The sequence below is a fragment of the Glycine soja genome, chromosome 1, assembly GCF_004193775.1.
Source record: "Glycine soja cultivar W05 chromosome 1, ASM419377v2, whole genome shotgun sequence".
NCBI lineage: Eukaryota > Viridiplantae > Streptophyta > Magnoliopsida > Fabales > Fabaceae > Glycine > Glycine soja.
This window is the reverse complement of record NC_041002.1, coordinates 56,185,165-56,203,262: the sequence shown is the minus strand read 5'-3', so window position 1 is coordinate 56,203,262 and position 18,098 is coordinate 56,185,165. Positions and strand designations below refer to the sequence as shown.

Sequence of the window (18,098 nt, the reverse complement as noted above, 5' to 3'; positions counted from 1 at the left end):
TTTTTCTTGGTAAAATTGTACTTTTGGTCCCCCACTCTAACTCCAATTTCGCATTTGGTCTCCTGGTAATTTAATTCACAAATTTGGTCCCCCTATTTTATAAAATCCTATAATGTTGGTCCCAGACGTCTCAATTGGACGTTGACCGTTAAGTAGTGATGTTGATTATCACGTGTCACATTCTTATTGGATGATAATTGCCACGTGTCATGTTCTTATTGGATGATAACTGCCTCAATTGTTTTCATTGACCAATCCGAACATGACACGTGACAGTTATCATCCAATAAGAATGTGACACATGACAGTCAACATCACTTGCTAACGGTTAATGTCCAATTGTGGTCGGAGGAACCAACATTGCACAATTTTACAAAATAGGGAGGCCTAATTCGTGAATTAAATTATTGGGGGACTAAATTCGAAATTGGAGATAAACTGGGATACCAAAAATGCAATTTTGCCTTTTTTCTTTAACTCCAAAGTTTCTCAGCTTGCCGTAATGTGCAAGTGCAATAGTCAACAATAAGTGGTTCTCATTGGAAGGATTTAGGGCAATGGATGCTTGTGCATGAAACCTTGCCGTAGCAACTTCTCTTGAAATATAATACAGATAATACTTGCCGGCATGCAAAATTCAATGTTGGGACTGTTTTCTTTATAGTGAACCATGCTTCGAGGGTTGTACAGTGGAAATGAATCCTAAGCCTATGTTTTGCTATAAATTTAATCTGTATCATACAAATATTTCTAATAATCAGATACACAGCATTTTCCCTGGCTTGGCCGCTCTTTCCAAGGATTCTTGATAAAATTATTGCAGCTTCAAATGATTTTAAAGTGCAGTGGTTTAATGCTTAATTCCAAATACAGTGAATAACCATAGTACCAAAAATTAGTAATAACCACACATACAGCCAACACAACAATAAAAAATATGATAGCACATGTGGTTATCCAACTTATTCTTGGAATCAAGTTTAAAGCCAGCACATTTAAAATTTTTGAAAGTACGTTATTCTACCAAGAATCCACGTCCCTAAATAAAATAAAAACTATTTCTATACCATCTACTTTAACCACATACGACCCATAAAGAATTATTTACATTTTTCTAAAGAATGATTTAAATTCTTACTTCAACTACATCGCCATCTCTGAGTTTTGTGTTGGGCAGTACTAACTGTCCATTAATCAAAACCAGCTTTCCCTCCAAACCAACTCTTTGAGCAGCATCAGTAGCAGTGCTACCCGCCTTTAACCTCAAAATTTCACCATGAGGCCAACATATAATTACCACTTCCCCAAGAGAACCATGAAGATCATAAAGCTTTGCATCATGCTTTGCTTGCATGAAACTTACTTCAGAGCGCAATTGCTCTTCCCAAGAGAGCATTGTTCTCAAAAGGTTCACCTAAAAGATGAATTATATACAGTCACAGAAACATTCATTGACATTTCATAAATCAATCTACTGGAATAACGGGGGGTAATAAAATATCAACTTTCACTTTGCATGGCGTGGCAGACAAACAATACTTTTCTACCTAAATTTTGGCCAACTCTGCAAATTGGACTTACTGATTTCTACCATCTTAACTGCATTTGAAATTTTGCAACTATAACTATTACCAAAAATATAAATGATCTGCAATAAAATATAGATTTGGCTTTGGGTCGAGCAAATTTCAGACAAGGGGATCAACAACTTTTTAGCATGCGAATGGTCAGTGACACTAACCAAATTAAGGGACAAGAAGAATCAAACTTAAAAACTATTCTCGTGGACCAGCAATCTAACTAGCATGATAGAAAGAAAAAATGCATCTATAATATTTGAATAGCAATGATTTTGAAACAAAGTTAAACAAAGATAAGCAATTTCCATTTGCACAATGCGTGTAAGAGATGATTTCCAAATACCTTGTTATTGATGCCAGCTTCTACAGAAGTTGATGCAACCAAGTCAAATTTTGACCGAGATGTTATCCAATCCACTTGCCTGCCCTCAAACACAGCAGATACAACAGCCCAATATTCAGATTCTTCTTGCTCAGTAAAATTGATAACCTGGATAAATGTTGGGAGTAGGCGCCCAAATTGGTCTTGCTGCGAATGATGCAAATAATAATATAAAGCTCTTCAGTAGAGCAGTATGATAATTTGCAAACCCATTATAGCTCTAAGAAAATAGAAAACCAGTAAAGAAAGCAGTCAACAGGATTTATAATGGATTAATTTTGACGCATTGTCAATATAAAATGGTTTTTTACATTGTCATCGAATGATGTGCCACCACTTCATTTAATGAGATTATAACAAATAAAATAAAATTCTAAATAATATGCTCAAATTTCCCATCTTTCAAAAACAATCATTTTATCTATCATGTGGCATTCATAAAGTCATAGAGACTTACTGACATGAACCATTTATCTTTAAAATGAGAGAAAATGATATAGAATGTAATAAATGATGAAAATTTCAAAAAAATGACATTAATATGGATACAGAGAAGTAGCTAGATGTAATCATGACTTTATCGTATTATTTCAGTACAGGAATATAATGCTAGTTTTAATTCTAAAATATTCACTCTTCATCTGATTTGAATCTGATTTTTCTTCACCACCTGAGGACATAAACAATGTTTCCTAATTGAAGTATCTAATCCTTATATATTACTGCTAAATAACCCAAGAGAATAAGCTCACTTACAAAAATTTCCTGGATTACTTGGCACTTAATCAATGTTAAGCCTTCAAATATTGACTTAGCAAAAGACTCCCCAAAATGAACATAGTTTCTCTATAGTAAATACTACACTGCAGATACATTTCCAACACATGCTGATCACTAAGAACTAGAATACAGTTAGTGCGCAAAGGATAAATTAGCACATCTAAAAGAAATGAAATTTTTTCAGTGTATGTATGCATTGTGTCTACGTTGTTGATAAAAACTTCGTACCCCATTGCCCAGAGGCTCTTCGCTATGCGAAGGTATGGGGGAGGGATGTTGTACGCAGCCTTACCCTTGCATATGCAAAGAGGCTGTCTACGTTGTTGATAAACAAAAATAATGAAAACTATAGTGTAGTGTGTAATTTTATATTCTCAACTGCTTAGAAAAACATACCTTATGATACATACCATCTCGACACAGTGTGTACTTCTCTAGACACGTAAACCAATCCCCATGCCCCGGTTCAAACCACCATTCATCAGACACCTGAAACAGGTCAACAGTAAGCAACCTACTAGGTAATTTAAAAATTAAAATACAATACAAAAGAAAAGATGACACAACAGCAGGATCTGGACACGGAGAGAGCAATACAGCACGTAGGAAGCTAGTTGGTAAGCTTAACTACCGCATATAGAGATCCATCAAGACATTTACTTCTCATTAAGTGTAATTATTAGTCAATCCATGCCCTTTCCATAAACCATTCATCACGAGCCATCTATACTCAAGTCACATCAATATTAATATGTGTTAATTTAAGCAGCAAACCTTTTTGTACAGTCGTGCATAAGCTTCCCATCGCTTAATCTGGAAAGATCTTCTGTCAGCTACTGCTTCAGAAGCTGCTAGCCCAAAGCTCACAGCAACTAGCAATTCTCTTTCATCATTTTCTACACTGAAAAGATAATGAACATGGGTGACAATCAGTATGGATAGCTTTATAACATAATATCCATTAGAAATGAAAGTGTTATGTACCTGATGATAATTGCAGCAAGTAAGTGACTTCCTTCTACTCTGAGGACTGGATGTCCAGCCTTCAATGACTTATATTTACTTAATAAAATATCTGAAGAATTTCCTTCCTCTAGATCTTTGGAGAAATAGGAGGATGCTTCAGTTTCAGGTTCATCCATGCTGTCTATGGATAAAAAAGGATTGCCAGTTTCCTTGTAAAGCCAATGTGCAGCAAGTCCTTGTTCAGCACACTCATGCATCCTCTATCAAGCAAAATAATAAATGAAAATATCAAGAACTAAAATATAAACAAGTAACCTCTGCAACACATGTGAAATAACTTAGCACCTGTGTCCTTATTTGTACTTCTAAAGGTGAGTTGTCAGGACCTTGGACTGCAGTGTGCAAGGACTGCAATTTAAACACATTAATACAATCACGAGCACAATTCTCAAGACTAGAAGAACAAGATCATTTTAATTTTGTTTCATGAAAATATGAACAGGAAAGCCAAACCTGATAGCCACTAGGCTTCGGATTAATGATGTAGTCATCAAATTCACCATCTATTGGAGTCCAAAGCCTGTTCAGTAAAATATAACACATGCATATCAATTAAGAGCCATTGTTCAGGGCCACTTGGGTTAATGAAGTAAAAAAGATCCCTATCTATACATCTAACCTTCCGCTCTTAAAGAATGAAGACAATGAGTACACAAGTTTATACCCACCTAACAGACAGTCCAAAATAACTGAAAAGGAAAAAAAGATGGAAATATAAAAGAGGCTATTTTAGTTGAAGGATTTTTTCAAGGTTTCCTTTCTAGAAGGATATCTCATCCTCCTCTGCTTCTTTGCTGCTTTATTTATTCTTTCTGGATTTCTTTCCTTGTAATTAAAAAAAAAAAGGAAAATGCATTTTTGGTTACTGTACTTCAATCAAACTTGGTTTTGGTCTCCATACTTTTAAATTGATGAAATTAGTCCCTCCTCCAACTTCGTGGCAGTCAAAAACTGCCACTAAATGTTATGTTTAAAGATGAGAAGGGACTAAATTCACATATTTTCAAAAGTTGGAGGACTAAATCCAACAATTTGAAAGTACAATGACCAAAACCAAGTTTGATTGAAAGTATAGGGACTAAAAACACATTTTTTCCAAGAAAATTAAAATTAAGAATCTACCAATATGTTGAATGCAAAAAACGTCAACTAAGTTTATGTCTATCTTTATACAGTGATTATACATTGAATGACTTGTGCATAGGTTTTAAGATTGAAAAAAGAAATTTGATAAGTGTTTTTACCTGTGTACAATGTCAAGAAGACTATAACAACACTGAACTGCAGGACCATGTAAAGTTCCATTCTTGTCTCCCACAACTACTCTTAATGCACGTGCATCATATACTTTATCAATGCTTATATCCTTTCGTTTCATCTACACAACACAACATAACGCAATCATGCCTTTTACTATTCAATTAATTATTACAAAGTGATCTCATAAAATTTAAGATCCCTAGTGCTAACATTGCTCAGTTGAAAAAAAAAAGCATTTAAGGTTAGCTGGAGAAGAATATAGTAAAATAAAAGGAATATCAAAACTAATCATTAGAAACCTTGTCAAATTCATTTCCACACACTCATATTGCTTACATTTATTTCATTCTCAGTTGATACTTGAGACAGAATATTTTGAAAGTAGATCTTCCTGAAACCAAGGAATTGCAATGTTCTAGATCTTTATCAGAGATCTTCCTGAATCCATGGGAACCTTGGATAACTAACATACCACAGGGGAATCTGGATTGATATCTTATCCTTATAAGGGTAACACTTCCCCACTTTGTCTATTTACATAAGATATTACTTTCCTCATTTGAACATGATGCAACACTATATAAGGGGGTTTCTGATTATCCAACCCATTCACTCATTTTTATGCAACTGCTAAACTCCTAGTTCACTTAAGCATCGGAGTGTCTTTATTAGTACACCCTGCATCGCCCAGCACCATTGGCGTAGGCAGCAAACGCAAGAGTCACACTAAGAATCCAATATCACAGATTCCAGGTAAGATCATTCATAATATGCAAATCTTTGCCAAAGAGAAATTGATTCAATGTTTTCGTCACATTCACCAACACAAGAAAAAATAAATGAAGACAAACATTGAAAGCCTAGATGGTAGTTTGTGGGGGTAGTTTTGAGGGAGGGTATCCATTAATGAACATTGGAGACTAAATTGTTAGTAAATCCACAATCCTTCCAACAATATTTCTTGCTCGTACAATAAAGAAGTGGTTGGTGAGAATAAACTAAGACCACAAAGATTTACAACCACAAAAAATTTGAAGGGAACCATGTACAATTTTCTTTTTATGAACAAGGTTTCTAAAATAAACTTTCCACATATGCATCATTATTCACTAGCATCATGCTCCATTTAAACTATCCTAACCATTCATATAATGCCACAGTTCTTCACAATTGTAGAGTGAGTGTAGCTAAAACACATAAAGACGTATATTCTTATTTCAAAGGTCAAACATGAATTTGCCAATACCTTGCTATATAAACTATAGAGGCTTTTTAATCGGCTTGATAATGTAATTTCCATTCCCGGAACATAACTGCAAATACAGAAGGAAACCTTTAAAAACTATAAATTGATTATACCATAGTATTATAGTAGTCAGAAATAGATAGTGTTGCATAAAACACAAAAATATATTTCAGCATGCATTTATCATGGACAATATCAGAATGTAAAAGTGGTAAACCATAATGGTCAAAAAGAACATACGAAGCTGATATAATCATTTCTCGCTCAAGTGCTTCCTCGCAAATTACCATTGATGCCAAAGCTAACCCAGCATCTTGAACAACCTTTGGTTTCGTGCATGTCTCTAGATTATTCCCAATACTACTGAGATAGTTAGCCCGTTTTCTCCGATCCAACAATATATCAAATGGGACTACAGCTTCCAAAAGATCCTGAAAAGTAAAATAAAAAAAGTAATGTAATTACAATGAAAAAATTGTTCTCACCCTTTCCCAAGACTTGTTGAAGCAATAAAGATGTAATATTGCCTCACTGCCTTGATAATTACTCACAACTATCAATCATGAATGTCTCGACAACAGGACAAGGGTTACCAAAGAGTTGTCACTTCAGACAGCCACCAAAGATATCTTTAGAAATTTTTTCACAACCATCAAATTCTTGGAACCAAATATATTTAATGATAAGGAAAAAAAAGTGTATTATCAGGCTTCTTTCTAACTTAAAACTTACTTTTTTTTATTAGCCGCATACAGTATATTAAGAACAAGTCAAGGTAACATCACTTCATAGTTCATATGCTTTCCAGTCTCACTTTAGTAGAAAACATTTGGAGCATCTTGATGTAAAAAAGACAAAATATATAAACAGTGTATAGTTATTGAATATTTTTACTCCTCCATATTTCATAGCCAGGCACAAAACAAGCATTTTGGTGTAAATTATTACAGTTTCAATAAGCACCAGTTTAACCCAGAAAGCAACTACCAAAGGAAACAATGCATCAGAATTTAATCAAATCTCATGATCATACATACAAACAAGTAGAATGAAGTAATGAACCCTTGCACTTAAAAATTCTTACCTTCATATTTACATCCTCATTGAATGTCAAGGATCCATTGCAGAAAGCAGTTGAACTGTTCTCATCCAAATGTATCAAGTTGCCTTTTATGGATAATCTTCTCGGGTTTCCTGTTCTGCTAGTAGGACTCCACATGGAAGCCAGATCAGCTCGCATCTTTTGAAATATTTGAGGCTGGTATCGAGGTACAAATACAAACACGGATGTGTAAGTGAAAATAATTATAATAATGCCAGTTATGCCATCTTGATAGTGCTAATTTTATTGCTGTTTATATCCAGAAGCAGGAATTTAATACTTTAACTTCTTATGATCATTCACTTTCATGTTTAAAAATATGAGATTTAATAATAAAGGTCCAGAAAATACTTCAAGTTATATTTTCAACACTTGAAAGTTTAAGTTATGCACAAAAAGCTTTAAAGTACTTTAGGACAAGATAGTCTTTTGGGTCATTCTTTGGTGAACAGCACAAAATTCCTTTGAGGTGAGTTGATGTTCATAGGGATTGGATGCCTTCACTGTCCCAATATTTTCATCTGTCTTCTCTGTGTCTACTTTTCTTACAACATTACATCAATATAATTGATCACTCTCAAAGCAAAAGAAACTATTAGAGGACCTGCAGAACAGCAAAGCATAAATCCTCCAGTTCAGCTTTCAATGCCCATAGGCCCAATCTTGAAGCAAGTGAACACCAAATGATTAAGGTCTCCTCTGCAACAGCTTGAGCTTTTTGCAATGGCAGAGCATAACTGCAAAGAGAGATTGTCACCCAATAAAATGACCCATGCAACATACCTAAAACTTATAATCTGTTTAGCCAAAAAGTCAAAAAGCACGGTATGGATTTAATTTGTTGGTTAAAGATGGCTTCTATAGCAAGATAGTAAGAATTCACTACCAAAAACCATGAAGGATTGAGAAACCTGTAAGAATAAAATAATTTTTCCCTCATCTTCAGAGAATAACAGATCTGAATTAAAGGACCAAAACAGGGAAAATAAGGAAGACCAACAATAATTGGGTGTAAAAGGAAAAAAATTTAAGAAGCTCATAGTAAGTACATTGTTCTCATGTTGTGAAGACGATCTGCAAGCTTGATGAGCACAACACGTGGATCATCAACCATTCCCAAAAGCATCACTCGTAAATTACTTGCCTACCAGATTAAGAATGTAGCATATCAGAAAAACTCTCTGCTGCTAATTCCACCACCAATATATCATGTTTTAAAAATCTCAGAATGCATATTTTTTAATATTATCGTGACCAACCACCAGATGCATTATATTCACAGATACAAAAAGTTGTTGCACCAACCTGTTTTGTGGAAGCTTATTGTCATAAAATTAAACAGACTGCGTAAAATTAACCCAACCTCAAGCTTCTATAAGGAAAAGTACCGAATATCCATAATACAGAAAGAAGATGATATGATACATTCTTCTCTTCCCATATTAATCTTTGTATTGTTTAAACTGTGTTAGGCAGGCATTCCTTTCAGTATATTTTGGTACTGATTATTAGCATGATACCAAAGTATACTTAAAAATCTAAGTAGCTAATTGATACATATGTCAAATGCAAATTATGTACCTCTTCTTGGCCAAGGACACCCTGGTTTACACTTACCCTCCGATGTCTGCGTAATAGCTGCAAAAGAAGTTTATTATATACTAGGGTAATAAAAGAAAACAGTGATACCCTCCAGAGTTGTTAGGAGAATTGAGTTTCAAGCATCTAATGTACAAATATGACGAAACAGCAGAATATTTCACTAAACTCTTAAGGTATTGCACCATAGTTATGCAATAATTATGAGATAAATGCTAGAGATTAACGTTCCTAAAAACTCAAGATATTAGGTGTATACTTGTATTAAAATTTATTTCAATCATGAAAAATGGGGCAACTAGGTAATAAAGGCTTTAATACCAGGTCAAGGACCAATACAAGCCAAAAGCTTAAGAATAAGTTTGTAAGATGAACGCATATAAATGTTTTTGTATCTTTATTTCAGCCAGGGTGTGTAGCAAATTGAATTCTAGCAACTACCAAGCAAACTATAATGCAACCCCCAATATATATATATATATATGGGATTTGCTAACTTACACCCACTTGTTTTTTAGAAGGAGTAGGTTAGCAAATTATAACTATAAATTTCCTTAAAATACACCCAGGTATAACTTGTTAACTTACTACTTCTAAAAAGTAAGTGAGTGTATGTTAGCAAATAGGGTTTGCTAACTTACACCCACTTATTTTTTAGAAGGAGTAAGTTAGCAAGTTATAACTATAAAAATCCTTAAAATACACTCAGATATAACTTGCTAACTTACTCATAAATTAAGTGTGTGTAAACCATATATATATATATATATATATATATATATATATATATATATAGAGAGAGAGAGAGAGAGAGAGAGAGAGAGAGAGAGAGATTCTATATTCTTTATTATGATACCTGATTAATATAGCTTAACCTTGAAACACTGGCTACCAACTTGACCACATCATCCCCAAACTCTGCCTCAATGTCTCGCAGACTTTGGCAAGTGTCGTCAACCACGTCATGTAATATACCAGCCACAACAGTGTCAACAGCCTGAAATAGAGTATGAAGATCACAAACAAAGGGAAAGTTGAATAGAAACATGTTTTTGATATGCGATGCATTTAGCTTAAAAATGCAAAAGACAATAATAGCATAAAAGTTAATGTGTTACATAAGTGTCATACTAAATGCAGTTCAGAGTAGTAAAGATTTAGTTTAGCTGTCTCAAAGGTTAAATCTGGTATAAAGCAAAATCAATATTTTCAGATAATTTTCAATCAATTTAGAAATTGAGCTGTGTAAAAAACATATGGGAGGCTTAGTGGAAACAGCAGACAAATTGAAAATATTTCCCCAGAAAAATATATCATATATTACCCAACAGTTTAAATATCAAAACTAAAATTATGGATGATTAAAATAAATGATATTGATATGTATGATTATAATTAATAATTATGTCAAGTTTAGTGTTTCACTAATATGTTTCTTCAGAATTGTTGTAGCATTATAAAAGAAGACCCTCCACCATATGTTTGTTAAAATTTATGGTGTAAGCACAAACTTGTGTTCTGATTAATATGAGACTGCTGAGTAAATTGGTGAGGAAGGATGGGGGAGGGATCTTCCAAGATGCTAACAATTTTGAAAATGAACAATCTGGGTCATGGAGTGCAGGAGGAAAAGGAGTCAGCCAATGCCTTGTTTGTTTTCCAGAAGGTAAAAGAAATATACAACACATAACACATTCAGTCACTTTTAATTGTAGCATTACTAGCTAGTCAGAGGAGTGCATACTCGTTTACCACTTGATGGAACCAATGCAGCCAAAATTCTTCCTGTGTGGATACAATGTGTTAAATAAGGGTCTCCTGTCTTCCGCATTTGGCCACGGTGGGCTTTTCTTGCAAAAGCTATAGCCTTCTGTACCTGCCTTCACACATAAGGTGTTTTAATGATGTAACAAGAGAACATACAAGTCCTAACACAAATTGAGATATTAATATTAAACCTTTGCATCGTTAAATATAGGATAGCCAGTAACATCTACTCCATCCTGCATCACAGTACCTGCATGTTAAATTTTGTTAATATAGGACATATGGAAGATGATGAATTTTGTTAATAAGAAAACTCACAGACCAACCCTATCATGTAATGACAGAAGCAGCAACAGAAAATTTCAAACGCATACAAAGAACCATCAATTGCATATCACATTTAATCTCAGCATTATTTGATGATACAACTTGACACTCCACCTCAAGCTTGTTTTGTTACAAATGAAAAACCCAAAACGGAAAAAGAAACACATCATAAACCAACTCTATCTATGATGCACAAATATGACACATCAGATACAATACCTATTCAATATGATGATATTGACTCTTGTAAAAATATGAAAGTAGATATGTATAAAAAATCATAGAATATAATAACAATTCTGCAAATTCTAATTAATAACATGAATTTTGGACATTGCTAAAAGCAAAATAAAAATAACAAATCATTGTCATCATAAATCACTCCCTATTTCTAGAAAACGGAATAGTATCAACCTAATTCATTCTTGAACATCATCCATAAAGAAAATAGTTTCCATTTGTGTTTTCATCAGAGGACAATGTTTCTATGCCTCAAATGTAAGTTGTATCAGATTTTCATGTGTTTTTTTCAAGACTTTGATACTAGTGAAGTTTGCAAGAGTATCGGTATTGGATACACTAAACAAATGCAAGTATGTGTGCTTCATAGTAGGACACTATCTACAGCAGAAGTCTTCAATCCGCAATGAAAATAAATCATAAGCGCTTAAGCGACGGTTTCATTTGGCATCAGAAATCATGTGTCAGCATATTAGCAACCTCTCAATAAATAAATAAAATAGAGAGGCAGAACAAACCTGATTGTTCCTGCAGTTTGGGCCAAAGGAAATCAAACTTGGTGGAAAGACAGGCGCCGGAAGCAATGGCGACAGCGGTGACGGCGACCTGTGTGATGGCGGAGGAGACGGCACTATGTACGGAGGCGGCTTTGGCGGCGGCGGCGATGACATTATCGGAGGTGAGAAGAGTGGGAGCAGAGATTTGGTCAAGCAAACAGCGAAATCGGGAACGGTGAGGTTTGAAGGATCGGAATCTGCGAAGAAATGGAGAATTGTTCTGAGCTGCTAACATAGTAGAACGTTGGCATGAGAGCACGCTCATGCTCATAGTGAAGTGAATAATAGCGATGATGGAAGAGGCAGTTATTTTTCCCGGGAAATGAGTGGTTGGAAGAGAAAAGAATCTCATTTTGTCCTTTAGTGCCACTATATTTTATTTGAATAATAAAAATAATAATTGTTTTTTTTTTATTTTACACTATTTAACAAGGGAATCATCTACCCAGGTAATCCTGTTTCGAACCCGATATAGTGCTCTTAATTTTTCTATTTGATAGTATTTAAATCTTTCTTGTTCATCATTTGAATGGCTAAATTTATAGTGCAATTTAAGTCACTCCAAAAAAAAAGTAATAATAATGTAAGATTATGTTGCATTTATATATATGAAAAATATTTATTTAGTGAGAAAATATATATTTAATTTTTCTTATATGCAAAATTTGTTTGACCAGTAACAATCATAAACCATAAGTAAAAATAGTTTTCTAACTCAATAAGTTAAAAAATATAATCTCTTGTAAAAAGAAAAAATGTAATTTAGTGGTTGAAAAAGTAAGATACAAAGTATATATTTGTTTTTCAGTTGCAAACAATGTTTGAAGCAAAATGAAATTTGAAGAAATATTCAAATTCTTTCTTTTACAAACTTGAGATTTGTAAAAAAAAAAAAAAAAAACAGATCATGTGATTTACAATGTTAACAGTGAATAGTACTAATACATAATCTGTTACATTTTTTAAATAAAATACTAAAAATAATATAGAAATTTTATGGTAATATAGAGAGTGGCCTTAAAAATCCATGGAATGCCTAATTTGATATGTGGTGAAAAGCAAGTGGATCAGAATTGAGCCACCAAGGCGCTGAGAATGTGGAGTAAAAATGAGCCACGAGAGAGAGAGAGAAGGTGATTCCAATGGAGGGGGGAGATGGGTGCCAAAAAGATGGTGATACAAAGGATAAGGGAGATATTTGTTTTCTTATTTTATTTTAAATATAAATCCATCTCAATCGTATAAATATTTACAAAAATTTAAAATGAGCTCACTTTACTCTTTAAATAAAACTCATTTGGAGACAAATTTCAAATTTATTGGTGCTTGCACTGAATATTTACATTCGGATAAAAAACACTCTAGTTTATTTTTTTATAAAAAATTGTCCTACTAAAAATAAAATCTCAATTCCTCAATTCCAAACCTAAATATATGCATGTAATATGATAATAACCCTATAATAGTTCATCCAATAAACTCTTGTATCATCTTATAATTTTTTAATATGAATTAAGTCAATGTCTAAAAAGTAACTTATAAAATAAGACTTATTTTTCATTTATATATTTTATTTTAATCATATCATATTATCTTTAGTGATATAAGATCTTCAACAGAATCATGATCAGGATACCATCCACCATTCTACCAAGTACAGACACTAACAGTCCAAGTCATCCAATTGATTGCACTACCTTTTTTCTACTATTAATAATTATCCATCTTTTTTCTAATATCAATAAAATTATCCTTGCGTGACTATGCCCCCCACAAATCTTGGAAGAAAGAGAATGAGGATAAGGACGAGAGTGAGGAAATGATGACACTTCCTGATAATTTTACGAAGTATTTAAAATTTTAAATCTTCCCTTTTTTTAGCAAATAAATAAATAAAATAAAATCTTTTTTTAAAATCTAGATAGTTCCTGTTTTAAGATGTTATATAAATAGTTATAATTTAGTACAAACTACAAGTATATTCTAGCCAAATGACATCCTATCATTTGAAAAATATTACTCTAATATCCCTATATATGCTACTAATATCTCTTAATTATTTAAAAAATATTACACTGTATTATTCTGTAAATGTTAAAGAAAAAGAGGTTGCATGTAATCTCCAAATTCTCAAAGAAAGTTAGTATTAATAAATTAAGATAAATAATCTCATCTTATTACACTTATCTTTGTTATCAAATGAGGCCTTAACAGCTAATCGAAAGACTTGATAAATCTAATCTCGTATGGTTAGGAATGATTTTTTTTTTTCATTATGTGGATTGGTAAGAATGCTAAAATAACAAGGGTTAACAATATGCTTATTATTTTTTTACAGGTAGAAATCTAAATTTATTAGTACTATAAAATCACAAGGGACTCATATTAAATAAAAAGAATGAGACACAATTTTTTTTTTAATCTTTCGATAAATTTTACATAATAATAAAAATATTTTAATAACTTGTATTATCAATATAAAAACTTTTACACTAAATATCATCCTTAATATAATTATTAATAAAAAATTAATAAATTTAGCATACATAATACTTTATGATGATTTATTATCGAAGATAATATAAAATTATTTTGAGTAAACAGGTTATTTCATCTAATAAAAAATGTGTTCCCCAAAACAGTACATTTCAAACATTTATCGTAGTGAATTTTATAGAAACACAAAATACATTATGAGAAGAAAAACGAATAATTTAACGCAAGGAAAGTCACTTATCCTGAAATTTCGGAGAAAAGAAAAGAAGAAAAAGGTAATGGAATCAATGGAAAACAGAACACAGTGAAGGGAAGGGAAGGGAAGGGAAGAAGCAATAATTAAGAATTAAGAATGAATTAACACGCAAGTATGGGAACAAGTTCTTTCTTTCTTTTTCTCTGCATTATTATTGTGATTGATGATGATGATGGGTCTTGCGCGATCAAATATGAATATGAAGCAGCGATTGTTGAGACTTTGTTACTATTGCTTGTCTCTTATTCCGCAACTATTGCGTCTCCTCCAAAGGCTTCTCTTCAAATGTAACCTCTTTCCTTGGAATCGGAAAGGCATCACTCTCCCTCAAACCTTTTCTCTTCCCTCTCCGATTCCCCAATGGCCCCAAGGTTATTTCCCAACACACCCTTCTTCATACTCTTAACTATTTCATATCTTTTCATTATCATTTTACGTTGTCTTTCATTAAATCCTTATTCTTTTAGGAAATTAATTAATTGCCTGTTGTATATTATATTGACAAAACATAGATGCAGTTAGTTATGTGTTTTTAGTGTTGTTCTTCAATCAGAATTGAATTTCACCACGGGAAATGTTTTGACCGTGGTTTGAAATTGCCGTTGTGGTCAGTAAGAAAACCTTTACATTGCCAGCAATTGCGGCTGATGCGGCCGCAATTGCGGTCGTGATGCGGTTGCCGTGAGTCAAAATACCTTGACGTTGCGGTCCAATATATTTAAAACCATGGTATTGACTTTTAATTTGAACATTTATCATGGATTATCGAGATGAAACTTCAATTCTAATTAGAGATCAATACAGAGAGTATTTAAGGAACTGTATCTAAGTTTTGTGAATATGATGAACAATACAATGTTAGAACATGTTTTTGTAACTTGTGTCTCTAAATTAATTATTGATCCATGCTGTGATTTTGTGTATGTGATTACAGGACAAGGTTTTGCTTCTGGAATTGTAAACCTTGGGGGAATAGAAGTGTGCAAGGTCACTGGGTTTGAGTTTGTTTGGAACAGCAACATCGGAAAGCCTGTTGCATTCTATAAACCTGTGGGAATACCAGATGGGTTCCATATCCTTGGACACTATTGTCAGTCCAGCGACAAGCCGTTACGGGGTTTTGTGCTTGTTGTTAGGGAAGTGGAAACTGCTTCATCTGAGACAAGCAACCGTGACAAGTTAACAGCCTTGAAGAATCCCCTTGACTACATGTTAGTATGGTGTTCCAATGCAGGAAGTAAGGAATTGCCAATTGGTTCTGCTTATTTTTGGGTGCCCCAGCCTCCTGAAGGTTACAGTGCCCTCGGCTTTTTGGTTGCTAACATGCCTGACAAGCCCAATTTGGATGAAATGATTTGTGTTCGTGCTGACCTCACTGATAAATGTGAACCTTACCGGCTGATGCTTGATGCTGCTTCTGTAATTCCTGAGTTTCCATTTCAGGTGTGGAGTTTGAGACCTCGTGACCGTGGCATGCCGGGGAAAGGAGTTTCAGTAGGGACTTTTTTCTGCACTAGTTGTTGGAACAATGGAGATGAGCTATCTGTTGTGTGCTTGAAGAACCTAAATCCTGTGCTGCCAGCAATGCCACGCCTCCACCAAATACATGCACTTATAGAGCATTATGGTCCTACTGTTTTCTTTCATCCTGAGGAAGTTTACTTGCCTTCTTCTGTTGATTGGTTTTTCAATAATGGAGCCTTGTTGTACCGAAAGGGCGTGTCCACGGGAGAGGCCATTGATGCAGCTGGCTCAAATTTGCCAGGTGGGGGAAGAAATGATGGGGAGTTTTGGATAGATTTGCCAAGTGATGATAAAAGGGATTTTGTCAAACATGGGGACTTGAAGAGTGCTAAGCTTTATGTTCATGTGAAGCCTGCTCTTGGTGGAACTTTTACTGATATTGCTATGTGGGTGTTTTGCCCTTTCAATGGACCCTCCACCCTGAAAATTGGAATTACAAGTAGGGCTTTTAGTAAGGTTGGAGAGCATGTTGGTGACTGGGAGCATTTTACACTTCGTATATGCAACTTCTCCGGAGAATTGTGGAGTATATATTTCTCACAGCACAGTGGTGGTAAATGGGTGGATGCCTATGAATTGGAGTATATTGATGGCAATAAAGCTGTTGTCTACTCATCAAAAAATGGACATGCAAGTTACCCCCACCCTGGAACATATCTCCAAGGATCTTCAAAACTTGGGATTGGCATTAGGAATGATGCTACTCGTAGTAATTTGTATGTGGATTCTAGCGTTCAATACGAGCTTGTTGCAGCCGAGTATCTAGGAGATGTTGTCAGAGAGCCTCAATGGTTGCAGTTTATGAGAGAGTGGGGTCCAAAAATTGTTTATGATTCTAAAACTGAGCTTGATAAGATAATAAATGCTCTTCCTGGCGGGCTTCGCAATTCATTTGGTAGCTTGATTAAAAAGCTTCCGGTAGAGCTGTATGGTGAGGAAGGTCCTACAGGGCCAAAAGAGAAAAATAACTGGATAGGAGATGAAAGATGGTGAATTTATATATATGATACTTATACATATCACACGAATTAATTGGTCAAATCGGCAAGTTCTTTTTCTAGGCCAGAAATGTTGTAATAATATGTTGTATATTCATAGTGAGAGAAAAAGTTATATGCTTGTATTATAGTTTTGGGTGGTGCTTATGTATATTGTTTATTGGGTTTGGAATAGGGAGCAAGGTCAAATTTAGGATTTGTTGTCTGGGAATTAGTGTATTACATGAGAGTTCTTGTACTGTGTCTGATGTCCCAGTGTGATTTGTTATCCATGCCAAAAAATAATTTAGCATGAGTGTAAATGATTCAATGAAAGTTTTTCCACATTGCCTGTGTTTCGTCCATGCCAAAAAAAAGAGCACTACAATGAATCGAATTCCATACTAAAATATGAAAACTTTGCTTAATAAAAATGTGAGAATGACAATGATTCAATGGAAATTCTTGCACCTTGCTTGTGATCCTTAAGTGCAGGCCAAATAGTAAAAGTTAACACTGACAAATTATATCGTAAAAGATGAAAACTTTGCTCTCGTTGAGAGTCGAACTCAAGACCTCCCGCTTACTAAACGGGTGCTCTAACCAACTGAGCTACGAGAGCTGCTTATTGAAATCAATATTACTTTAGATAAAAACCTATACATTTGGTTTAGTGTGTGTTTAGATAACCTCCCAAATCATGATAGACTATGATGAGATAACTTTGATTTTGTCCCAATTTTGTATATTTGGATTGTTTCAAAGTCATGATAAAGTTGAAGTCAATAGCATAATTTCTACTTTTATTAAAATTAATTCTACACTAAGCAATTATGTAAAATCAATTTCATTTTAAATTAATTTTGTCATTATCAAATCCAAACACACACTTAATATAGGTAGTGTCGCAATCAATCCAATCATTATATTGAACATAATAGATAATAAGAAAAAAAATTCAGGAAAAAGACGGTAAGGT

At 33.8% G+C, this 18,098-nt stretch overlaps 2 protein-coding genes and 1 non-coding gene across 6 annotated transcripts; 1 reads left to right on the top strand and 2 right to left on the bottom strand.

The window, feature by feature from the left end:
* Positions 1 to 636: 636 nt before the first annotated feature.
* Positions 637 to 12,178, bottom strand: LOC114425876. Of its 4 annotated transcripts, none has more exons than XM_028392844.1 (18): positions 11,828 to 12,176; positions 10,934 to 10,992; positions 10,720 to 10,851; positions 9,832 to 9,972; positions 8,958 to 9,014; positions 8,426 to 8,520; positions 7,981 to 8,113; positions 7,359 to 7,532; positions 6,515 to 6,705; positions 6,275 to 6,341; positions 5,013 to 5,146; positions 4,222 to 4,288; positions 4,054 to 4,116; positions 3,727 to 3,968; positions 3,517 to 3,643; positions 3,139 to 3,231; positions 1,924 to 2,109; positions 637 to 1,414 (listed from the first exon to the last, which is right to left on the bottom strand). In XM_028392844.1, exons 1-18 carry the CDS (start codon positions 12,135 to 12,137, stop codon positions 1,127 to 1,129), a joined length of 2,559 nt encoding a protein of 852 aa, XP_028248645.1. In that variant the 5' UTR covers positions 12,138 to 12,176; the 3' UTR covers positions 637 to 1,126. The 4 variants fall into 4 exon arrangements, with proteins under 4 accessions (XP_028248645.1, XP_028248660.1, XP_028248652.1 ...); XM_028392859.1 differs by having other exon boundaries at positions 10,720 to 10,855; positions 11,828 to 11,904; XM_028392851.1 differs by lacking the exon at positions 8,958 to 9,014 and having other exon boundaries at positions 11,828 to 12,177.
* Positions 12,179 to 14,604: 2,426 nt separating this feature from the next.
* Positions 14,605 to 17,471, top strand: LOC114425867. Its single transcript, XM_028392833.1, has 2 exons — positions 14,605 to 14,989; positions 15,553 to 17,471. Exons 1-2 carry the CDS (start codon positions 14,782 to 14,784, stop codon positions 17,133 to 17,135), a joined length of 1,791 nt encoding a protein of 596 aa, XP_028248634.1. The 5' UTR covers positions 14,605 to 14,781; the 3' UTR covers positions 17,136 to 17,471.
* Positions 17,472 to 17,667: 196 nt separating this feature from the next.
* Positions 17,668 to 17,741, bottom strand: TRNAT-AGU. The gene has a single exon. It is a non-coding gene; the product is annotated as a tRNA-Thr (tRNA).
* Positions 17,742 to 18,098: the final 357 nt, after the last annotated feature.

Coding starts and splice junctions, on each gene's coding strand:
- LOC114425876 (XM_028392844.1), bottom strand. CDS start 12,137: ATGAGCATGAGCGTGCTCTCATGCCAACGTTCTACTATGTTAGCAGCT. Junction 7,533..7,980: donor TATGCTTTGCTGTTCTGCAG/GTCCTCTAATAG, acceptor CCTCGATACCAG/CCTCAAATATTTCAAAAGAT. Junction 4,289..5,012: donor CTTCTTGACATTGTACACAG/GTAAAAACACTT, acceptor TTTACTGAACAG/GCTTTGGACTCCAATAGATG.
- LOC114425867 (XM_028392833.1), top strand. CDS start 14,782: ATGATGATGATGGGTCTTGCGCGATCAAATATGAATATGAAGCAGCGA. Junction 14,990..15,552: donor GATTCCCCAATGGCCCCAAG/GTTATTTCCCAA, acceptor ATGTGATTACAG/GACAAGGTTTTGCTTCTGGA.